This window comes from Desmodus rotundus, chromosome 3 (genome assembly GCF_022682495.2).
Source record: "Desmodus rotundus isolate HL8 chromosome 3, HLdesRot8A.1, whole genome shotgun sequence".
In the NCBI taxonomy this organism is placed as follows: Eukaryota; Metazoa; Chordata; class Mammalia; order Chiroptera; family Phyllostomidae; genus Desmodus; species Desmodus rotundus.
The window spans coordinates 161,540,707-161,560,466 of record NC_071389.1 but is presented as its reverse complement, the minus strand read 5'-3'; the positions used below and the strand labels follow the sequence as shown (position 1 = coordinate 161,560,466).

Genomic DNA, 19,760 nt, shown 5'->3' with positions numbered 1-19,760 from the left:
GAGACTCAGAAAATTAATAGAAAGTTGGCAGAAAACAGGACGTTCAAATTAATCTACAGAACAATTTTGAGTCTTTTTATAGGCAGCACTTACACATGAGCTGTAAATTTTATCCACAATTTAATACACTTTGCTATAAAGCATGTATTATGAATTCTCCACTCCTGGCCTGGCATGTCATTCTTGTGTTTGTTGTTAGTGAAAAGATCGGAATTTGGTAATTGAAAACTTGTCACAACAACTGTCAGTTATTGGATGCTTAGTATAATTTGAGATTTTGTAAGTAGAAGAAAGGTTAAAAAAACTGATTATAAGAAAATCAAGACAATCCTTCCAGTCCCCTCACTGTACTACAGTATTTATATTAGTGTCATAGCCTTGTGAGATTTGCTTAGATAACACATTCGATTTTACTTACTGAGGAAAAAGAGAAATGGTAGGTTGCCAACCTGTATTTTTCCTGTTCATTCTTCCTCTGCATAACTGATTTTGAAATTAGAGTAAATAATTTCTAAATTCTTTGCTGTCATGGATTTTCCATTTTAGAGTGAATAACTTGAAAACATATTTAGATTCATATACTTAAATTTAGTTCAGTGGTACAACAAGGTTATGGAAAAGCACTTGATAGCATTATTCTCATAGCATTTTCCATCAGTGAACTAAGTACTACAACTGATCGGGAACAAAATTGTAACCTTTTAAACCTAGTTTTAATTTAGATCTCTTACACATACATTAAACACCATGTGTTGGACAATTATTGACTAAAGTGTAGCAATCAAAATGATCAGGAGTGCTTATATTGAAGAAGAATATTGATACCAAATCCTGATCTGACATCACCTTTAGACTTAAGTGTTCAGATGACAATGAAAAGTTGTGCTCTCAAGTCTGTGCAGATACGTCAGCCAGCCAGCTCGTAAGCCTCAACAGGCCTTTCTTCACTGCATTTTCCTAAAACTTAGTATATATTTATTGAATTTGCAGCATGTTTAGAATCAAACCTATAATTTTAGTTAAAAGCATGATGTTTAATGCATTTTTAATATGGTAGGTTAAATACCACCATATATAAATTATCCTAAAGATATAGATTTGATATTTCAAATGGAATGTTTCCAAGTTGAAAGTGGTAGCTAAAGATGCTGACAACTTAAAAGGTGCATAATATTAAAAAACCTTCAAAATTCAAACATTAAATTTTTAATATACTATAAATATTCACCGAATCTAAAAATAATACCTAATTATATAAGGTTCCATTTCAAGTAGTTATTTGTTTTTAAAAAATTATAAATAATTCTTACACTGTTCCTCTCTGTACTTCACAGATATGGAATATTATCTTTATCACTATATAAATAACATACAGCTTTTTAAAGAAGGGGTTGAGGAGAACAGAGGAGAACTGTGGCTAATTTTCCCTGTTGTTATGTGCATTTATGGATATAAAGTTGAAAACACCATTTGCTTATGTCAGGGAGAACAGGCCATGTTCTGCTCTACAAACTAAGAGTCAAGTTTCTCCTTTAATAAAGTGACTGTGCTTTCAGTCCAGCTGAGTTAATGCTGTGTACAAATCAGGAGAACTAAGACAATTACTTAGACAAATCAGAAAAATTCTTTGAGTATTTCATTGTTCTAAATACTTTTCCTCCCTGTCATATTTTGATTTTAACACACAATAGCTCCTTTCCCACTTCACCTGTGTGAAATATTACACAGATGAGAAATAGCAATAGAATAATAATTTTCTCTATGAAATTACATTAGCTTTTATGGGGCAAATTAATATTAATATCTCCTTAAAAATCAATTGTCAAAGCACCTAATTGAAAGAAAAAACACTGTTAAGCAAAAGCTTTTATTATTTGCGATGATCAGAGGAGAACATTTTTTAGTCCAGTAAAGTGACTGTTGAAGCACTTATAGACTCGGTGGCTTAGAGAATGAGCCTCCTTGGCTATAGTCTCAGCTTTGACATTGTGATAGGAACAAACCAGACTTAAAGAGGATTAGAAAACACCCTAGAGATTGGCAGAAACACAGTGAATTTAGAGAGAGCCACCTTTTCACTCCTAAGTGTACCTTCTTAGACATTTAGAGCCATGTTAAAATGCATCAAGCTTATGCATTCCTAACTGTCCACAGAAGAGTCATTCATAATTTCATTGGGACTAGCAGGTAATTTTGTACATACTATATAGTTCTTTAATATAAGAGCAAAAATTAGAGTTCACTGGTGAAGGAACACAAAAAACCAATAAATACTTTGAAAAGACATTATAGAAATGCAGAAAGTCAACATTTCGTAAAGACGTGTTATATGAGAACCATTAATCTGTTCCAATAGAAAAATCCCAACTTTTAGACAAGAAGGAAAAAAAAAATTAAAGCTCAGCATGAGTAAAAGGGAACACCTGCAACAAATCTATGTATGTTTTTGGTGGGGGTAGTGTGCAGAGTAATTTTTCATGGAAACTGAGAAAGGACGTGCAAAATGAAAACCAGTTCATGGTCTCAGAGTAACAAAAGAAAATACTGTTAAGTAAAAAGTGAGACAATTTTTTAGGAAGGTTACCATATTTTGCTGTGTATAATGCATACCTTTTTACCCAAATTTTTGAGGGAAAAATAAGGATGAGCCTTATATTGGGTAGTACTAATTCCGTATGTGTATAAATGCTTTTAATTCTTTTATTTATGTTATGCGTTAGAAGTGTAACTCTAGAAAGCAATAACGATATCCATATGCAAAATAATACCCTGGAATACAATAATCAGTTTTGTTTCTAAATATAAATAAATAAAAAAAATTAATTAAATTAAAACGAAAGATTTTTTTCCTTAAAGTTTGGGCCAACAATGTAGGTGTGCATTATACATGGGAATGCGTTATATATGGCAAAATATGGTAATAAAAAGTTAAAATAGGTTAAAGATAAGTCCTACTATTTAATTAAATAGTAATAGCAGGATTTTTTTGTCACTGATTTCCTGCCTTTTTTGTTCCAGAAATCATTTGAATAGAAGAAGGGGAGAGTAGTCTGCTATCAGCTATTTATATAACACAAATGAAGGCACAAATAGTAGGACTCGAGAAGTTGATTAGCCAAGGCATGGTGAATATCAGGTGATCTCGGCATGAACACAAACTGACCCTGAAACGCAGCGAAGATCTAGTGCTGTTTGTATTTATAGTTGCGTACCTAAGTGACTAACTCAGTTAGGGGATCCGTAAAAATCTTTTCTCGTGCTTTCTAGCAATAAAATATACTTATCAAAACTTGCTAGCGTATCTGTGCAAATGTACACTTATCACTGATGCAAAAAATATGTATGAAAATATACCCTAAAAGACCTTTTCATAATGTTCGAAAGATTCTGTGCAGAGTCAGTTTCTGAAGAACTCTCAAGATCGGAATTTGAGAGAGAAACCAAAATGTGGAATTCAAAGGAGATAAGACAGCTGTGCCCTTGTAGGAGGCACTTTTTAATTTGTTGAAAGCTTAAATGGCATTTACTTTCTAACAGTTGGTCACAGATACGATACTTGTCCTTAGGAAAACTTAGGGCCAATAGGCCATGTTTTTGATAGACGACAATCCTTAGTCCATATCCTAGAATCCTTCTTTATATCGTACATATATGATGCAGTTAGAGTAGCAATGATTCAGTTGCCATTATATATGGTTTTAGGATAAATGGATACCACTGAAGTCACTGGATACAATATTCATTTTAGACTATCTCAGGAAGGAATTACACAATTTGTTCAATGATTCTTATTTTAAAAGCTCTGTAAATATATTTCTTTTTTTACATTTCTGCTTATGAAAAAAAATGTCAACACAGTTGTTATCTTCCTCCTAATCAAAGATTCTAGAATATGAAGTCATTCAAAACTAGACTGCAGAAAGAACCAGATTAGAAGCAGGGCAGTGAGGTCACCAATTGCTGCTCTTTTCTCCCAAGTTTTTAAAAATAACTACAGATATCAGCAGTTGAAAATTATTCCACATCAGAAGCATCGTTGTCAGAAAGATGGTAGTTACTCCCCTTTACCCGAATATATTCAATGTATCTCCCTTCATCAGAATCTGAAGCGCCACATGTACATAGCCTGTTGTCAAAGAGTGATTCAATTTCCTCCAGTTTTTTCCCTTTGGTCTCAGGAAGACAGCCATAGACGAAAAGGAGTCCTACAGCAGCGAATCCGGCATACAGGAAGAAGGCCCCTGAGATGGGAAATAATATACAGTGAGTCCTCACTTGATGTCATCAGTGGGTTCTTGGGACTGAGGTAAAATGATGTGTGGTTGATTCTTGAACAACGTGGGGGCTAGGAGCCCCTACTCCCTGTGCATATAACTTTAGCCTCCCCCCAAACTTCTCTAATAGCCTGGTGTTGACTGGAAGCTTCACCATTAACATAGTTGATTACCACATATTTTGTATGTTGTATGTATTATATACTGTATTCTTACAATAAGTGAGCTACAAAGAAGATTAAGAAAATTATAAGGGAGAGACAAAACATTTATAGTACTGTATTTATTGAAAAAGTCCATATGTATAAGTGGAACTGTGCAGTTTAAATTGTGTTGTTCAAGGATTAACTGTGTAACAAAACCCATTTTACCACAGGTTAATTGATGGAAGGGAGAGTTAAGTTCATATGGCTTTTCATCAGTGTTCTAACAAAACAACGTTGAATGCAACGGAGTTATTCGAGACCCTGCTGAGGGTGTGTGTTTGAATGCCTAGATTGCAAAGAGTTCTTAATGTTGACTTTTCTTTCTGGTCAGTCATGCATGCCTGTGGTCTAAAATGGAACCAAGAAGTTACTGCCAGCCTGGTAACTCTAACTGTTCTAACCTTGTGAATATAATGCAATTTAGTTTTCTAAAGTCATGAAATTCCAAACTCAAGAAGAATACAGAACAGGCTCATATGTAACTTGTGCTTTATTAAGTCTTCCCTCACTTCCCTGGCTAGAGATAACTGTTTCTCTCCTAGGTGCTTTCATAGTGCTTCGCTGAGGCCCCCCATCGTAATAACCAGGAAGTATCAACATTATGTGCGTGTATTTGTCTGTCTTGTCTGCTAGACTGGAGATGCTCTAAAGGAGAAATCTCATTCTCATTTATCTTGCATTTCCACAATGAGATAAAATGATGATATTGCTGATTTCATGACTGTATGGGGTATAAGACAACTCTGTCCTTCCAGTCTCTCATGCCCGAAGTCTGGGGGTCAACCTGGACTTTTTCCTTATTCTCCCCTCCAATATCCAACCCCATCAGATCCACTTTCAAATATAATCTGAGAGATGACACTTCTTACCTTTGGACTGACACCATCCTCCCTCATCTGCACTACGGCAGCAGGCTCCTAACAAGGATGCTCTTAGACCACTACAGTCTACTTTTGGGCTTCACAGCACTTACTAGCATCTGACATAAAGGTTATTCTTTCATTAAATTTTTTTTCTGTTGTAATTAAAAGTTTTTTTTAATATTCTACTTCAGTTGATATTAGTTTCAAGTATACAACATAGTGATTAGACATTTATACAACTTACGGAGTATTCAGCCCATTAAGTCCAGTACCCTACTGACACCATACATAATTATTACGATGTTACTGACTACGTTCTCTGTGCTGTGCTTTACATTCCCATGACTTTTTGTAACTACCCATTTGGACTTCTTAATCCCTCCACTTTTTTTTACCTATCTGCCTACCGCACCTCCTGTCTGGCAAACATCATTTGTTCTCTGAATCTGAAGTCTGTTTTGTTTTCTGTTTTGTTTGTTCATTTAGTTTGTTTTTTATGTTCCATAAAGAAGTATGGCATATGGCATTTTTCTTTCTCTGTCTGACATTTCAGTTAGCATAATACCCTCTAGGTCCATCCATGGTGTTGTAAACGGGAAGACTTCATTATTTTTTATAGCTAAGAAATATTCCATTTCATGGCTATAGTAAATAATGCTTCGATGAAGCGCAATTGTTGGGTCATGAGGGAGTTCTATTTTAATTTATGTTGAGGAACCTCCACACTGTTGTCCACAGTGGCAGCACTACTTCACAATTCTGCCAGCAGTGTATGAGGGCTCTCTTTTTCCATAGCCTCGCCAACACGTTGTCGTGTGATGATGAGAGCCGTTCTGAAAGGTACAAGGTGAGAGCTCGTCGTCATTTGAATTTGAGATCCCTGATGATTCATGACATCGAGCTTTTTCTTATGCCTTTCTGCCACCTGTATGTCCTCTTTGGAGAAATGGCTATTCAAGTCCTCTGCCTATTTTTTAGGTATTGTTCCCTTTTTTGGGGTATGAATTCCTTACATATTTTGGATATTGACCCCATGCAGGATGTATCCTTGGCAAGGATCTTTGTCTATTCATTTTGTTGATGGTTTCCTTCACTGTAAAAACTTTTTAGTTTGATGTAGTACCAGTTGTTTATCTTTTATTTTACCTTGCCTGAGGTGACATATCCAAAAGATATGCTAAGAGCATATTGTGCTTGGAGCAATGTCAGGGAGTTCACTGCTTGTGTTTTATTTAAGGAATTTTATAGTTTGGGTTCACATATTTAAATCTTTAATCCACTTGAGTTTACTCTTGTAGGAATATGTATGACCCAGTTTCCTTTTCTTGCATATGTCTGTCCAGTTTTCCCGATGCCATTTGTTAAAGAGACTGTCTTTATCCCATTGCATATTGTTGCCTATTTTGTCATAATTGACCCAAAGTATGGGTTTTTTCTAGGTTTTCCATTTTGTTCCATTGATCTATGTGTCTGTTTTGATGCCAGTACCATGCTGTTTGGATTACTTCAGCCTTGCAGTATAGTTAGATATCAGGCAGCATGACACCTACAGCTTTGATCTTCTTTCTCAAGATTGCTTTAGGTATTTGGGGCCTCTTGTGGCCCATATTAACTTTAGGACTATTTGTTCTAGCTCGGGGAAAAGTGCCATTGGCAGTTAACGTGAAGATTGCTTAGGTAGGGAAACCAGTTCAATGATGTTAATTCTGCCTATCCACGAGCACAGTATATCTTTCCATTCATTGTTCTCCTCTTCAGTTTCTTTATTCAGTGTCTCACAATTCTCAGAGTACAGGTCTCTGACCTCCTTGGTTCAATTTATTCTTAGGTATTTTATTCTCTTTGATGCAATTGTAAATGGGATTGTTTTCTTATTTTTTCATTCTGATTGTTCATTATCTGTGTATAGAAAAACTGTACGACATTGAAGAGGACACAAGTAAATGGAAGGCAGACTGTGCTCATGGACTCAAAGGATTAACACTGTTAAAGTGACCATATGACCCAAAGCAGTCTACAGATTCAATGCAATTTCTATCAAAATACCAATGACATTCATTTCAGAGGTAGAACAAATAATCCTAAAATTTATATCGAACCACAAAAGACCATAAATAACCAAAGCAATCTTGGAAAAGAAGAGCAAAGCTGGTGGTATAACACTCCCTGATTTCAAACTATACTACAAAGCTATAATAAAACAGCATGGTACTGACATAAAAACAGACACATAAATCAATGGAACAGAATAGAGAGCCCAGAAATAAACCCTCTCTTATATAGTAAACTAATTTATGATGAATGACGTAAGCATATAGTAATGATAGTCTCTTCAACAAGTGGTCTTGGGAAAATGGGCAGATAACATGTAAAAACCAATCTGGACCACTCTCTTACACCATATACAACAGTAAACTCAAAATTGGTGAAAAATTTTAACTTAATTCTGGAAACCATAAAACTATTTGATAGTATTCTGAGTAATATCATTTTGGATATATACCCTTGAGGAAGGAAAAAAAAAGCAAAAATAAACAAATGGGACTTCTAAAAACTAGTTTTCTGCATAGTGAAAAAAACCATCAACAAGACAAAAAGACAACCCACCAAGTGGGAGAATATATTTGCAAATGATATATCCAGTAAGAAGTTGCTATCCAAAAAATATAAGTAACTCATATGACTCAATAACAAAGAAAAAACAATCCGATCAATAAATGAACAGAGGCTATGAGAAGACATTTCTTCAAAGAAGACATACAGGTGGCCAACAGACATATGAAAAGATGCTCAATGTCACTAGTCATCAGGGAAATGCAAATCAGAACCACAATGAAACCCCACCTCATACCAGTCAGAATGGCTGTTACCGAAAAGTAAACAAATAACATGTGTTGGCGAGGTTGTGGAGAGAAGGGAACCTGTTCATAGGACTGCAAATTGGTGTAGCCACTATGGAAAACAGTATGGAGGTGCCTCAAAAACCTAACAATTAGATACATCGTATGGCTCAGCAATTCTACTTCTGAGTATTTATCTGAAGAAATCCAAAATACTATTTTGAAAAGATACATGGATCCCTATGTTCACTGCAGTATTATTTAGAATAGCCATATGGAAGAAATCTAGTGTCCCTTGATAGATGACTGGATAAAGAAGAAGTGGTACATATATGCACACACAATGAAATATTAAACAGCAACTGAAAATGATGAAATCTTGCCATTTGTCATTGGAGCCAGAGGGTACTATGCTGAGTGAAATAAGTAAAGCAGAGAAATTCAAATACCATATGGTTTCATTTGTATGTGGAATCTAAAAACCAAACGGAGAAACACAAGAAAAGAGAGACTCACAGAAACAGACTAAAGGGATGGTTACTAGAAGGGAGGGAGTGGGGAGATCGGTGAAGGGAAATAGAGTTGATAATATTATAATGTTGCATGGTGAGAGATGATTACTAGAATAAGTGGGGTGATCATGCTGTAAGATATAAAAATGTCGAATCACTATTGTATACCTGACACTAATATAACTAATATGATATTGAATATTAACTACACTTAATTAAAAAAGAATAGAAATAATGTCCGTTGCATGCCTGTTAGAAGTTTGGATGCTAGTTGCTCAAAAAGTTGTAGACAGCGTTATTAAATTCTACTGAATGACAAGGGAAGAAGACTTGCTATTAGAGACAGAACAAGATTAGTTTAATAAATTGGAAATGTTTTCATCAAAAGGGTGACCCTGACAATCTAGTTCTTGGAGACTGTGGGAATTTTGAGAAAGAAAATGAAAGGAGATGAAATTCTGTGTTCCGATTACAGACAATCAAAATTGTGGAGGTAAGAACACAAATGGAATCTTTAATGGAGAGGGACAAAGAAAGGATGGCAATCATGATGATGATAATAAAGGAATATATATAAGTGCAGGCGATAAAATATTTCAGGTTAAATCAGGCTGCAAAACTCCTGTAAGAGAGCAAACCTAGTTTGGCTTTATATAACGTAATACTGAGGAAATACGCATCATCTGGCACAGTTTGGGAGGAGTGGCATGACTGGAAGCAGCTAATCACATCTGCCAGTGCTAGAACAACCTGATGGTTAGATTCTTAATAGCCATAGCTTTTGGCTTGTGACCCAGATTCCAAAAGCCAAATAATATCAGGGAAGTTCTATTAAGATACAAGATCCTGTGGTAAAATCTGAGGAATCTAAAGCAGGCAAATGCCAGCAGTGCCTCCGTGGCCTTCACTGGTGAGACGTGTGAGTAACCCAGAGGTGGGGGTGCCCAGGAGGCTCTGACCTGCTCCACACAATGGGCAAGTCAGTTACGTAACTATTGTAATTATTCCCTCTTGGAATGAAGATGAAAACAAGAGAGGTCTGTACTGAGTTTGGCAGGACTGTTAAACAGTGCAGATATTCCTCACCTTTATTCTGAAGGAAATCAATTTCGTTAGAGCCCTGTGTTAAGTTTCAGATTAAAATACGTATTTAATTAAATTATACAAAATGGGGAATCACAGATCATGTCTGACTGCAGTGCTCTCCAAGGCATCTATTTAGTCACTCGTGATATGAAATGGTATCTGGTGACACTTTAATAATTTTTAGTAATAACATTACTGAGTAGGGTCCAAGGAAGACTGAGCAGAGTACAGTTTCAGAAGGAATCAAAATTTGAGGTTTTATGAAACAATAAAAAAAGGGAATAAAAGAAGACATGGTACTTCCACAGACATACACCATTATGGTATGTATTCGTTAAGTCAGGAATAGAAGTATATACCTGACATAAATTATGACAAACAGATTAAAACTTAGATCAAAGAGCAGGGACAAACACTAACCTGAACTGAACTATCGTTCCACTGTCAGCCAGCTCCAGACATACGAACCAGTGTGCTGACCTGACAGAGCCGGACTTCACGCAAAGCAAAAAGCTGCTTCTGACTGCATAGTTTTGAAAGAAGCCTGGCTGTGCCCTAGTTAACATTTATTTCTGTTGCCTCATGTCTTTCTGGCAGCAGCATCAGTTAGAGAAAGAAGAGATTTGCTATCAAGTCTTACTGTGACTTATCAGTTGGTCTACCCTTTCCACAGAAAGTGCTCTCTCAGCATAGCAGTCTATATTTAAGTTTTTGAATGCTAAGCATTCTCAACAACCAGCAAATATGAGTAAATATTTATTGTACTCATATTTCTAAATGTTCTAAATGATGAGTGAAAGAGGGTTTTATAAAGGCAATAAACCTTTAGATATATTTAGAAGAGAGGAGGAAGAGATTTTTATAGTGTTTCTTACATTCACCATTTATCTATAAAATTCATCTGTGTATTATTCATCTGATCAACACTTTGAGGTCTTATCAAGTGAGTGAGAAACACAGAAGGGACTGGGAATGTAATGGTGAACAAGGCCCCGTCCTGGTCCAAGAGCAAGGGATTTATGGTGTGGCAGTGAGGGGTGGAGGAGCGGACAATTGACCTGTTCCTGCAAACAGAAATTCATGGATGTGGTGAGGGATGCAGGAGGGGCCGGAGAATGGTCTGAGGTCAGGCCTTCCACGTACATACACCACAGAGGCTTATCATTTAGCATCCGACCACAGCTTATAAACTCCTACAGTGAAGACATCCTCCTGCTGAAGAGAAAGTGTGTCCACTCTAGTAAAAATGGACTGGCAGTCGCTTCCCAAACTTTTCTGCTAACTCAGCCACTTCCCAATGTCGTTTCTTTGAGTTAGGGTCTCCACACATTTTCACTCGAACACTCCTGACGTGTGTGTGGTTCCGGCAGGGTAGAGCTGGTCCCAGTGACAGTGAAACGCACATGCGCTGCCCTGAACGCACGGATGACGCAGCAGAAGGCACAACTGGCGGTATGGCATTTGCAGGGGCTGCTTTCAGCCCTACTCAGATTCCGCTCTTGGACATGACTCCATTCCTGCCATTGGGCATCCTCAAGCACTGGCCCCAGACTCCCTGCCTACACCTTTCCACCATTCTCTGTTGTGTCTCTTAAATCTGAAAGCTGTGCCTTGAAGATTTCCAGCTGGGGAGACAGCTGGGGGATGTCTGGGCTGGGAAAGCGGGTGGGTGGCTGGGAGCTGGGAAGCCCTGGGGGAGAAGAAGCAATGCTGCTTCAGAATGGACAGTTCCTTTTATCTTCCTCTGGTGCATATCCAAGGACTCAGGGAACGAGAAAGCCACATAGAAATATACATAACAGCAAAAATATAATGATGTAGTCTTTGAACCACAAATGATAGCATACCTAAAAATAAAGTAGGAGAAATAAAAACAAAATATGCTTGGAAAAAAGTCCTCTTACCATAATATGTAAGATACTCTGCTGTGTGTAAAAATGTCAGTGAAACCAGAACATTGAAGATCCAATTTATTCCAGATGAGCACGCATTTCCTGTACTTCTTGCCCAAAGGGGATATATTTCAGAATTCACAGTCCAAGGCATCGGTCCCATTCCTGAGAAAGACGAAATTAAAAATTTCAGTAAAGCAGTATATAAGCAACTTTATAAAGAGTAGCTTGTCTCCTCTAAGAAGAGACAATTTAATTAACACAACAACAACAAGGAAGGCTTGTTTACCAGGTGCGAAGAAAACAAGGTATAAAATAAGGCCCAGAAGTGCAGTCCAAGAGTATGGGGTAGGGCAGAAATTGTAAGCCCAAAATACTTCTTCTGTTTTGAACTTGGTTTCATTTTCACACCTGAAAAATAATGCAATATAAATATTAACTGAGTGTTTTAGGATATAGTTGCAGAAATTCAATGTGATCATCTAGGACTTATCTGCAAGTTCCTCAACATCATTGAAGAAAAAGGGTCCAAGATGTTTTTAAGAAAAATTAAGATTTAAATATACAGTATTAGATATGCAAACATACAGAATTTTTAAAGGTGAATATAATTCAACAGAAGCACATAGAAATACTCTGTGCATATAACTCATAACAAAAAATCCAAAAAATGGACAGAGGACCTGAATATGCGTTTTTCAAAACAAGGCATATTTATGACCAGCAGGTACATGAGAAGGTGCTCAACATTGCTAATCATCAGGGAAATGCAAGTCAAAGCCACTATGAGATATCACCTCACACCTGTTGGAATGGCTATCATAAAAAGGATAGCTGGGTAGAGAGTTGACTTCATCTTAAAAAGCTGACTCCATTTAAAAACTAATCTACAAAACCTGAATCTTTGCCCCAACCCTTTCTCCCCAGCGTTGACTCTAGAATGTGCGTAAAGGTTTCAGGTTAATCACAAACTGCCACTAATCCTTCCTCTGGGGCAAGGCACCCTCAATGTTTGACCTGCCCTGACGTCAGAGCCCCAGCATCTGGTCCCCTTGTTCCACTCTCACCCCGCACTGCATTCCTTTCAGAATATGTAGGCCCATGTCTTAGAGGGATAGAACACAAATAGTATGGGGGATGAACAGTACAGGGACTCATTTTCTGTCCTGCTGCTGCCCAAGACTGTTTCCTTGACTAAGTTCTCTATTAAAACTAGATAAGCTGGACTTGTCTGCATTGTTTTGACCTCTCTGTTCCTTTGGCATTGGGAAGCCACTTTGCATATACGGCTTTTGCGTGAAAGAAGGAATAACAAGTGTCCGCAAGGATATGGACAAAAGGGAACCCTAGTGCACTGTTGCTGGGAATGTAAATTGGTTCAGCCACTATGGAAAACAGAATAACCATTCCTCAAAAAATTAAAAATAGAACTACTATGTGATCTAGCAAACCCACTTCTGGGTATTTATCCAAAGAAAACAAAAACACTAAATCAAGAAGATACCTGCACCCCCAAGTTCACTGCAGCACATTTAAAATAGCCAAGACACGGAAGCAACCTAGCGGCTAATGACAAATGAGTGGATAAAGAAAGCGCATATACACACACTGGGATATTCCATAAAAAGGACATCTGGCCATTTATGACAACACGGGTGGACCTCACAGGCATTACACTAAGAGGAAAAGAAAGAGACAAATACCATGTGATGTCACTTAAATGTGCAATACTGAAACAAAACAAAAACCAACAAGGAAAACTGAGTTCAGAGACACAGAGAACAGACTGGTAGTTGCCACGGTGGGAGGTGGGTAAAATGGGTCAAACAGTACAATCTTCCAGTTATAAAAGAAGTCACAGGGATGCAACGTACACCGTGGGGACTAGAGAGAATACCATATTGCATCTCTGAAGGTTGCTAAGAGAGCTTAACATTTTTCATAAGGAGACAAAAAACCTGTAACCATGGGAATGGATATTAACCAGACGTATTGTGATTTCATTTTGCAATATATGCAAATATTGAATTGTGCTGAAACTAATATGTCAATTATACTAAAAAAATTAAAAGAAATATATTGTTTCATACCCATTCCAAATAGGTCAGACATGATATGCAGTTAGTCCTGCTGCAGTAACACTTTGAGACCACAGGGAGTCAGTGTATTGTGGTGGAAAGACTAGATTTTGCAGTCAGGACAATATTCACATTCAGAACCAGATTGTTTTCTCTTCATCTCTAAAACAGGGATAATACCCTACAGGTAATTTTAAGGATTAGAAAGGTCACCTGTAGAGCAGTGCTAGGATAGAGCGCAAGGAAACCATTCTTACATCTGATTCTAACCAACTCTTTCCCTTCCTGCTGTGTGCCCTTGCTTCCCTCAGTCACTTCCTGTTGACTTTGCCTCCTTGTTCTAGTGAAGCAAAGTCTATGTTCTTAGATCGATTCTGAAGTTGAACTTCCAATTCTTAAGACAAAATCAGCCCCACACACTTTGTTTCCTTATTGTCATTTTTAGATTGTTGTTCTGCCTCCATCAACCTGTATTTTTGAACCTTGACACCCAAACCCTGTGTTTATGGCCTCCATCCAAACACCCCACCTGTCTTGTGACTTAGGTGTCAGTCGTCATCTCCACCTCCTCTCATTTATTTTTACTTCTGGCCCATACCTTGCCTTCATACACTGTTCCTTATTTAACCTCAGAAACTGCAGAGAAGGAACATTATAAAGTGCTTGATTTGGAACTATTTGACTTCAAAGTCTCAAACTTTTCTGATTATAGGCACTTTTATTTCCTCATTTATGGCAACTTGCTCTACACCCAAATCACAGTCCTTAGAATTTTTTTTTTATACTCACCTGAGGATATGTTTTTATTTATTTATTTTTTTGGAGAGAGAGAAAAACACTGATTTGAGAAACACTGATCCATTACCTCCCACATGCACCTCAATGGGGGATAGAACTTAGTTTAGGTTTGTGCCCTGATGGGGAATCGAACCCATGACCTTTTGATGTACAGGACGACACTCTAGCCAACTGACCTTCCCAGCCAGGGCCCCAATCACAGTCTTTAGATTCTGACTCTGTGTTCATCTCATTGCTTAGCTTAGACCATGCCAATATTGTCTTTGCTGGCCTCGAGAATCCATGCCTGCCTGCCGTTCTCACCATTCCAGATCGCAGCCCGGTGCTGCACCATTAACTTCTTTCAGTGCCGCTCTTCAGAAGCTGGGCAAAATTACGGAGCCACGCTGCAGGGTTCCATTGCGCTCTCGCTGTTTCTGCTCGGTTGGCTACCAAATTATGTTTTTTAAATTTTTATCCTTTGTTGTCTTCTGTAAGAAATTTTCTGCTTATTTCAGAGTAGACACTTAACAAACTTTTGTCAACTGTTTACTTACTTAATTAAAATATATCTTAACTATACTCTAGTCCTGAAATATTTCCCTCTGCTTTCTAGGACTTACCTTCTTCTTTAAAAAAAAAAAAAAAAAAATCAAGGGCCCTCATTTTTTTCTATTGAACCTCTACTTCTCTGTACTTTTTTCAGACTCTTCTCCCTTAAATGGTACCACGTCTCTTGCCCTTTCTAAGAACTGCTCTTCCCGTTACCGGTCCTGTCCTCATTCTCCTTTTCTCTGCTCAACAGGCTATTGTCTTTCTGCCATCTTTAGTTTTTTCCTACTTGAGTCTTCCCTTCTGGTTACAACACACAAGACTGCTCCTATTCACACAGTCAACCCGCTCATGTTACCACTACTAGCTTGTCCAAAATCCCAGAGAAGTTTACACTGATGAGCTACATCCTCACTACCCAATCTTGCCTTCACAGCCCAGGCCTCCCCCCTACACACTTAGGCTGTTTCCTTGAATCTGCTCATCCAAAAGTCATCAGCAACCCCCAAATCCTCCGATTCATTCACCTTGCCTTAATTCTGAGGCTCTTTGATTTCTCTGTGGTGGTTGATATTGCTGACAACCCTCCTCTCTCTCCTTTGCTTTTACATCTGCATCTCCATCTTCTCTCCCTGATGTATATGTCTTCAGTGCTTTTTAAAAATACCTCTTCTCTTCCCTCAACTTCTAAATACAGGTGTTCTATTTTGTAAAGGTTCTGTTTGGGGGGTTTATACCTTCTGTCTTAATGATCTCATTTTTTTTGAAGGCTTTTAATCTCCACACAGATGCTCCTTGATAAGTTATTCTAGCCTTGACCTGCTTCTCGAGCTCCGCTGATAGAATTTAGGTGTCTGCTGAACATCCATGTCTGAATATCCTGCCATGGCCTCAGAAATACTAGGGCTACAATGGAATGCATTGTCTTCTGCAGGAGACAGAGTGGTGCTGTTGTGAGTTTAAATCATGAGTCTAAAATTTACGTGCTCGACATCAGAGATGTTGCGTTTGTGGACACTAGAGTTTCCTGACCTGTAGCAGAGGGAGAAGCGTTGTTATCACAGGCTGTCGGGAATGTGACACGTGCAGATGCATACCGAGTGCTTGGCGCATGCAGTGTATGCACAGCATGTATTACTCTCATAGTGACACTGAAGAAATTTCTATTTTAGTTAACGACCCCATTCCCTGAGTTGACACGGATTAAAATCTCAGAGTTATTTTCAATATTTTGTTACCTTTTTGTGTTTAAATCCTCTGTACTTTTTAAGTCCAAGGAAAGGAAAATGGCGAAGCCTTTGAACTCTGGGGACTGACATCTTACATTCACATCTAGGCCGAGACCCCAGCTTTGGAGCTAGGACGTATGCTATACAGGCACTTAACTTTTGAAAGCCTGTGTCCCCCTCTGTGAAATAAGGATTTTCTGGGCACCTACCTCCGAGAAATATTTTGAGGTTTACATGAGGTAAGGTATGGGCAAGAAATCCCATTTCCTAGACAGAATTCTGGAGGCTGACTCTGCCTTTCTATTTGCCATACTACCATCCTAATTCAGACTCCGTGTCACCAACTGCACATGTCCGTGGCAGGCTCACCAGAGCAGCCCCTCTGTGATCCGTGCTCCTGACATTCGTCGTCTTGTACAGTCCTCTCCCCTTCAGTGTGGGAATGACCCGTGACTTGCTTCTAACCGGCTGTCTCTCTATGGGGCTGTCATCCAGGCAGCAGAACACAGGGGTCAAGGACACAGGGTCTAGCATCAGGCTGCATGGTTTTGTATCTTGGTTTGGCCACGTATCAGCCATAATATGAGTCCCTAATAGACTTGTTACAGAGATTAAATACAGCGTTAATTGCTTGGCACAAAGACAGCAATTTATTAAAGTTTTGCCAAAAGAACAGTCAATTGGTATCCCCTCTCTTTTTAAAATCTCAGCCTCTAATCCATAACAGTATTTCTGTAGAGATAAATGGTCATTGAATGATGAATGAAGTCTTTATATTGGCATTTAACTGTGAGTAGAAAAAAGCATCAGAAATCCCCTAATCAATAATCCCCCACCTTCATTTCCAGACAATCGAAGAGTCTTCTGAGTTATGAAGGTACTAAAATGAGAAAATAAGAAAGAAGGGGGGTGGGGAGGAGAGGGAAGAGGAGAGAGAGGGAGAAAAGGGAAGGGGAAGCAAAAAAGATGGAAAGGTGGGCTCCTAGGGAGGGAGTTCTTAAACATAATCACATCACTAAATTCACTGAACAGTTCTGTTTACTATTCTCACTCATTGTAACCGAAGTCCCTTCCGTAGTCCCTTGCTGGAACGATGGGAAGTGGCAGGTTTTCAGGTGGGCTGTGTGCCGGCCCGATGCAGGTTTTCACCGTCTGGCACACGCGCGCATTTATCTGCGTACACCCACTGCAGGCCCTGACTTGAGGGAGCTACACACTCAGCAACAGGTAGACAGTTAATGACTAAGACTGTGACATCACACCTGACCTTCAAAATATAAACACTAGAAGGCTCAACTGAAAAATAAAAACGCATACTCCGAATGCTATTGCATAATACCCTCCTGTTTTCCTGGCTTAGGGACTGCCGGTGGAAGAACATCACGCTGCAGAGAAGGAACACAAATACTTTGACATCAGCGTGTGGGTTGGGATTAGAAAACATCACGCTGTCGGCCGGGGCCGCCGCACCACATCCTGGAGCAGAAACAGCAAACCACAATAGCGGGCGCTGCGCAGAGGGTGCTGCACTGGGCAGCGCCGCAGACTGTACGCAAGCAGGCGAAATCTGTCTCATTTTGGCAGAGGGAGAGAACTAATCTTCACCCGCAGAATGACTAGACTAACACCTGGCATGCAGACCAAGTAAATGATCGGTTCCCTGTTCCAGCCATGGAACCCACAGTGCTTCCTTTAATTTAAACACAGCTGGAAATTAACAGCTCTCGTGGAAGGCGGAACAGTTCTCCCTTGCCTACTCAACACTCACCCCAAATGAGTTCATGGATAAACAGCTGTCTGCTTCTGTTACCTTGTGTTACTTCTTCAGATATCTAGTCTTAAGGCCGAAAAATAATAAAAGGCACTAGGTGGCGCCACTGCTCCTGCCACAGGGAGCACGTGGATTTTTATACCACACCATTATTCACTACAACGAAATTATGTAACTGCTTCATGTTCACATGTGGGGGATGGGAGAAAATACCACTTGTGTTTACAACACAAAACTTCAAATTCTGTCTAATTGCAATCATTGAGAAACTTTGCTCCCTTTCGAAAGGAGTTTAAGGACGACACAGGGGTGTCTAATCTGTGCCCAGAAATGCAGCCCAACACAAAATTGTAAATTTACTTAATCATTGAGTTATTTTGTGATTACATGCCGCAATGTATTTAATATATAGCCCAAGACAACTCTTCTTCCAGTGTGGCCTGGAGACGCCAAAAGTCTGGACACCCCTGAAGGATTTTTGGAGAAAGGGAAGGGAGGGCTTGCTATGCTGGTGCGACCCATCGACACCCGTCCACGGGGCTCCTTACGGAGGTGTCAGCAGTGCACGACTTCATGTCCAGCTCCTGACACGGACTGCAGTTGCTTTGACCAGGACCGTTAAGGTGTCACCTCAGAACAAAATGGGACCCCTGAAGGCTAACGACTGTTTACTGGAGTTTACGAGCTGACTGTACATGATCTGAGAATGGCGGTGGACAGGTGCCTAGAAAAGGGCAGAATGACTCCCCAGGAGAGGACACCGGCACTGTCCTCTGAGCGGCAATAAAGATCACAGTGCCTATCAGTGTGGCACTGTGAATGCCTAGGATGGCGAGAACTGTCCACTTGTGGGCATCCCATCAAAGCAAGCAGGAAAAATTACATTGACGCATTACTACTCACACACGTTAACTTCTGTTCGCTGGCGTACTTCATATTTAACAATCTAATGTGAAATAAACTTGTCAAGGGTGGTAACATAGCAGTTAAACTTGAACATGTGTGCGGCTGAACAATTTTGGAAAAGAACGGCTCCTGAGCTTGCCGTGTGCAGACCAGGCTGAAGATCTCGGCCTTAAGGGTTTGTATGGTCCTGCCTTTTCCTCCGTTTTAATGGTTTACCATTTTCCTGCAGAGGACTGTCACACAAAGGCAAGTTTAAAAAGTCATCTACTTTATTAATTCCTATTATTTTCTGGTAAAAATAAAACCTTTAGAATTATTGAGATAATTAAAGCATAGGCATGGGTATATTTCGAGAGCATTAGAAATGTGGAGCTAAAAAACATTTTAAGAAGTAAATTAATGAAGTTATATATATTGCTGTATCTCAACCACTTACTGGTATAGTGGCTCGCTTTAAACAAAACTATACCAAGTAAATGAAATTAATACAATTTAAAATGGGAACAAAGTTATTTCTGTGGAACAGGATTATGACCGGGCCCTCACGTGACTGTGCTGTGACCAGGACCGCATGCTGGTGAGACACACCGTCCCTCCCTCTCAAGTTCCAGTTCAGAGACCTGACACGTTTCCACACTGAAGGGTTAGTTCTCCTTCCTGACTTCTTTTGAAGGATTTTATTTATTTTTTAGAGAGGGGAAGGGAGAGAGACAGAGAGGGAAATATCAGCATAGGAGAGAAACACAGACTTGAGAGAGAAATGTTGATTGGTTG

The 19,760-nt window shown here is 39.0% G+C and overlaps 1 protein-coding gene across 1 annotated transcript in view; it reads right to left on the bottom strand.

Moving 5' to 3' along the window:
• Positions 1-2,456: 2,456 nt before the first annotated feature.
• SLC2A13 (solute carrier family 2 member 13) overlaps positions 2,457-19,760 on the bottom strand; it is a 280,975-nt gene continuing 263,671 nt past the window's right edge. The window contains exons 8-10 of the mRNA XM_024575883.4: positions 11,963-12,084; positions 11,686-11,838; positions 2,457-4,241 (exon numbers count right to left, since the gene is read on the bottom strand). Of these exons, the coding sequence (XP_024431651.2) occupies positions 4,015-4,241; positions 11,686-11,838; positions 11,963-12,084 (502 nt within the window). The 3' untranslated portion in view covers positions 2,457-4,014. The remainder of the gene's footprint in view (positions 4,242-11,685; positions 11,839-11,962; positions 12,085-19,760) is intronic.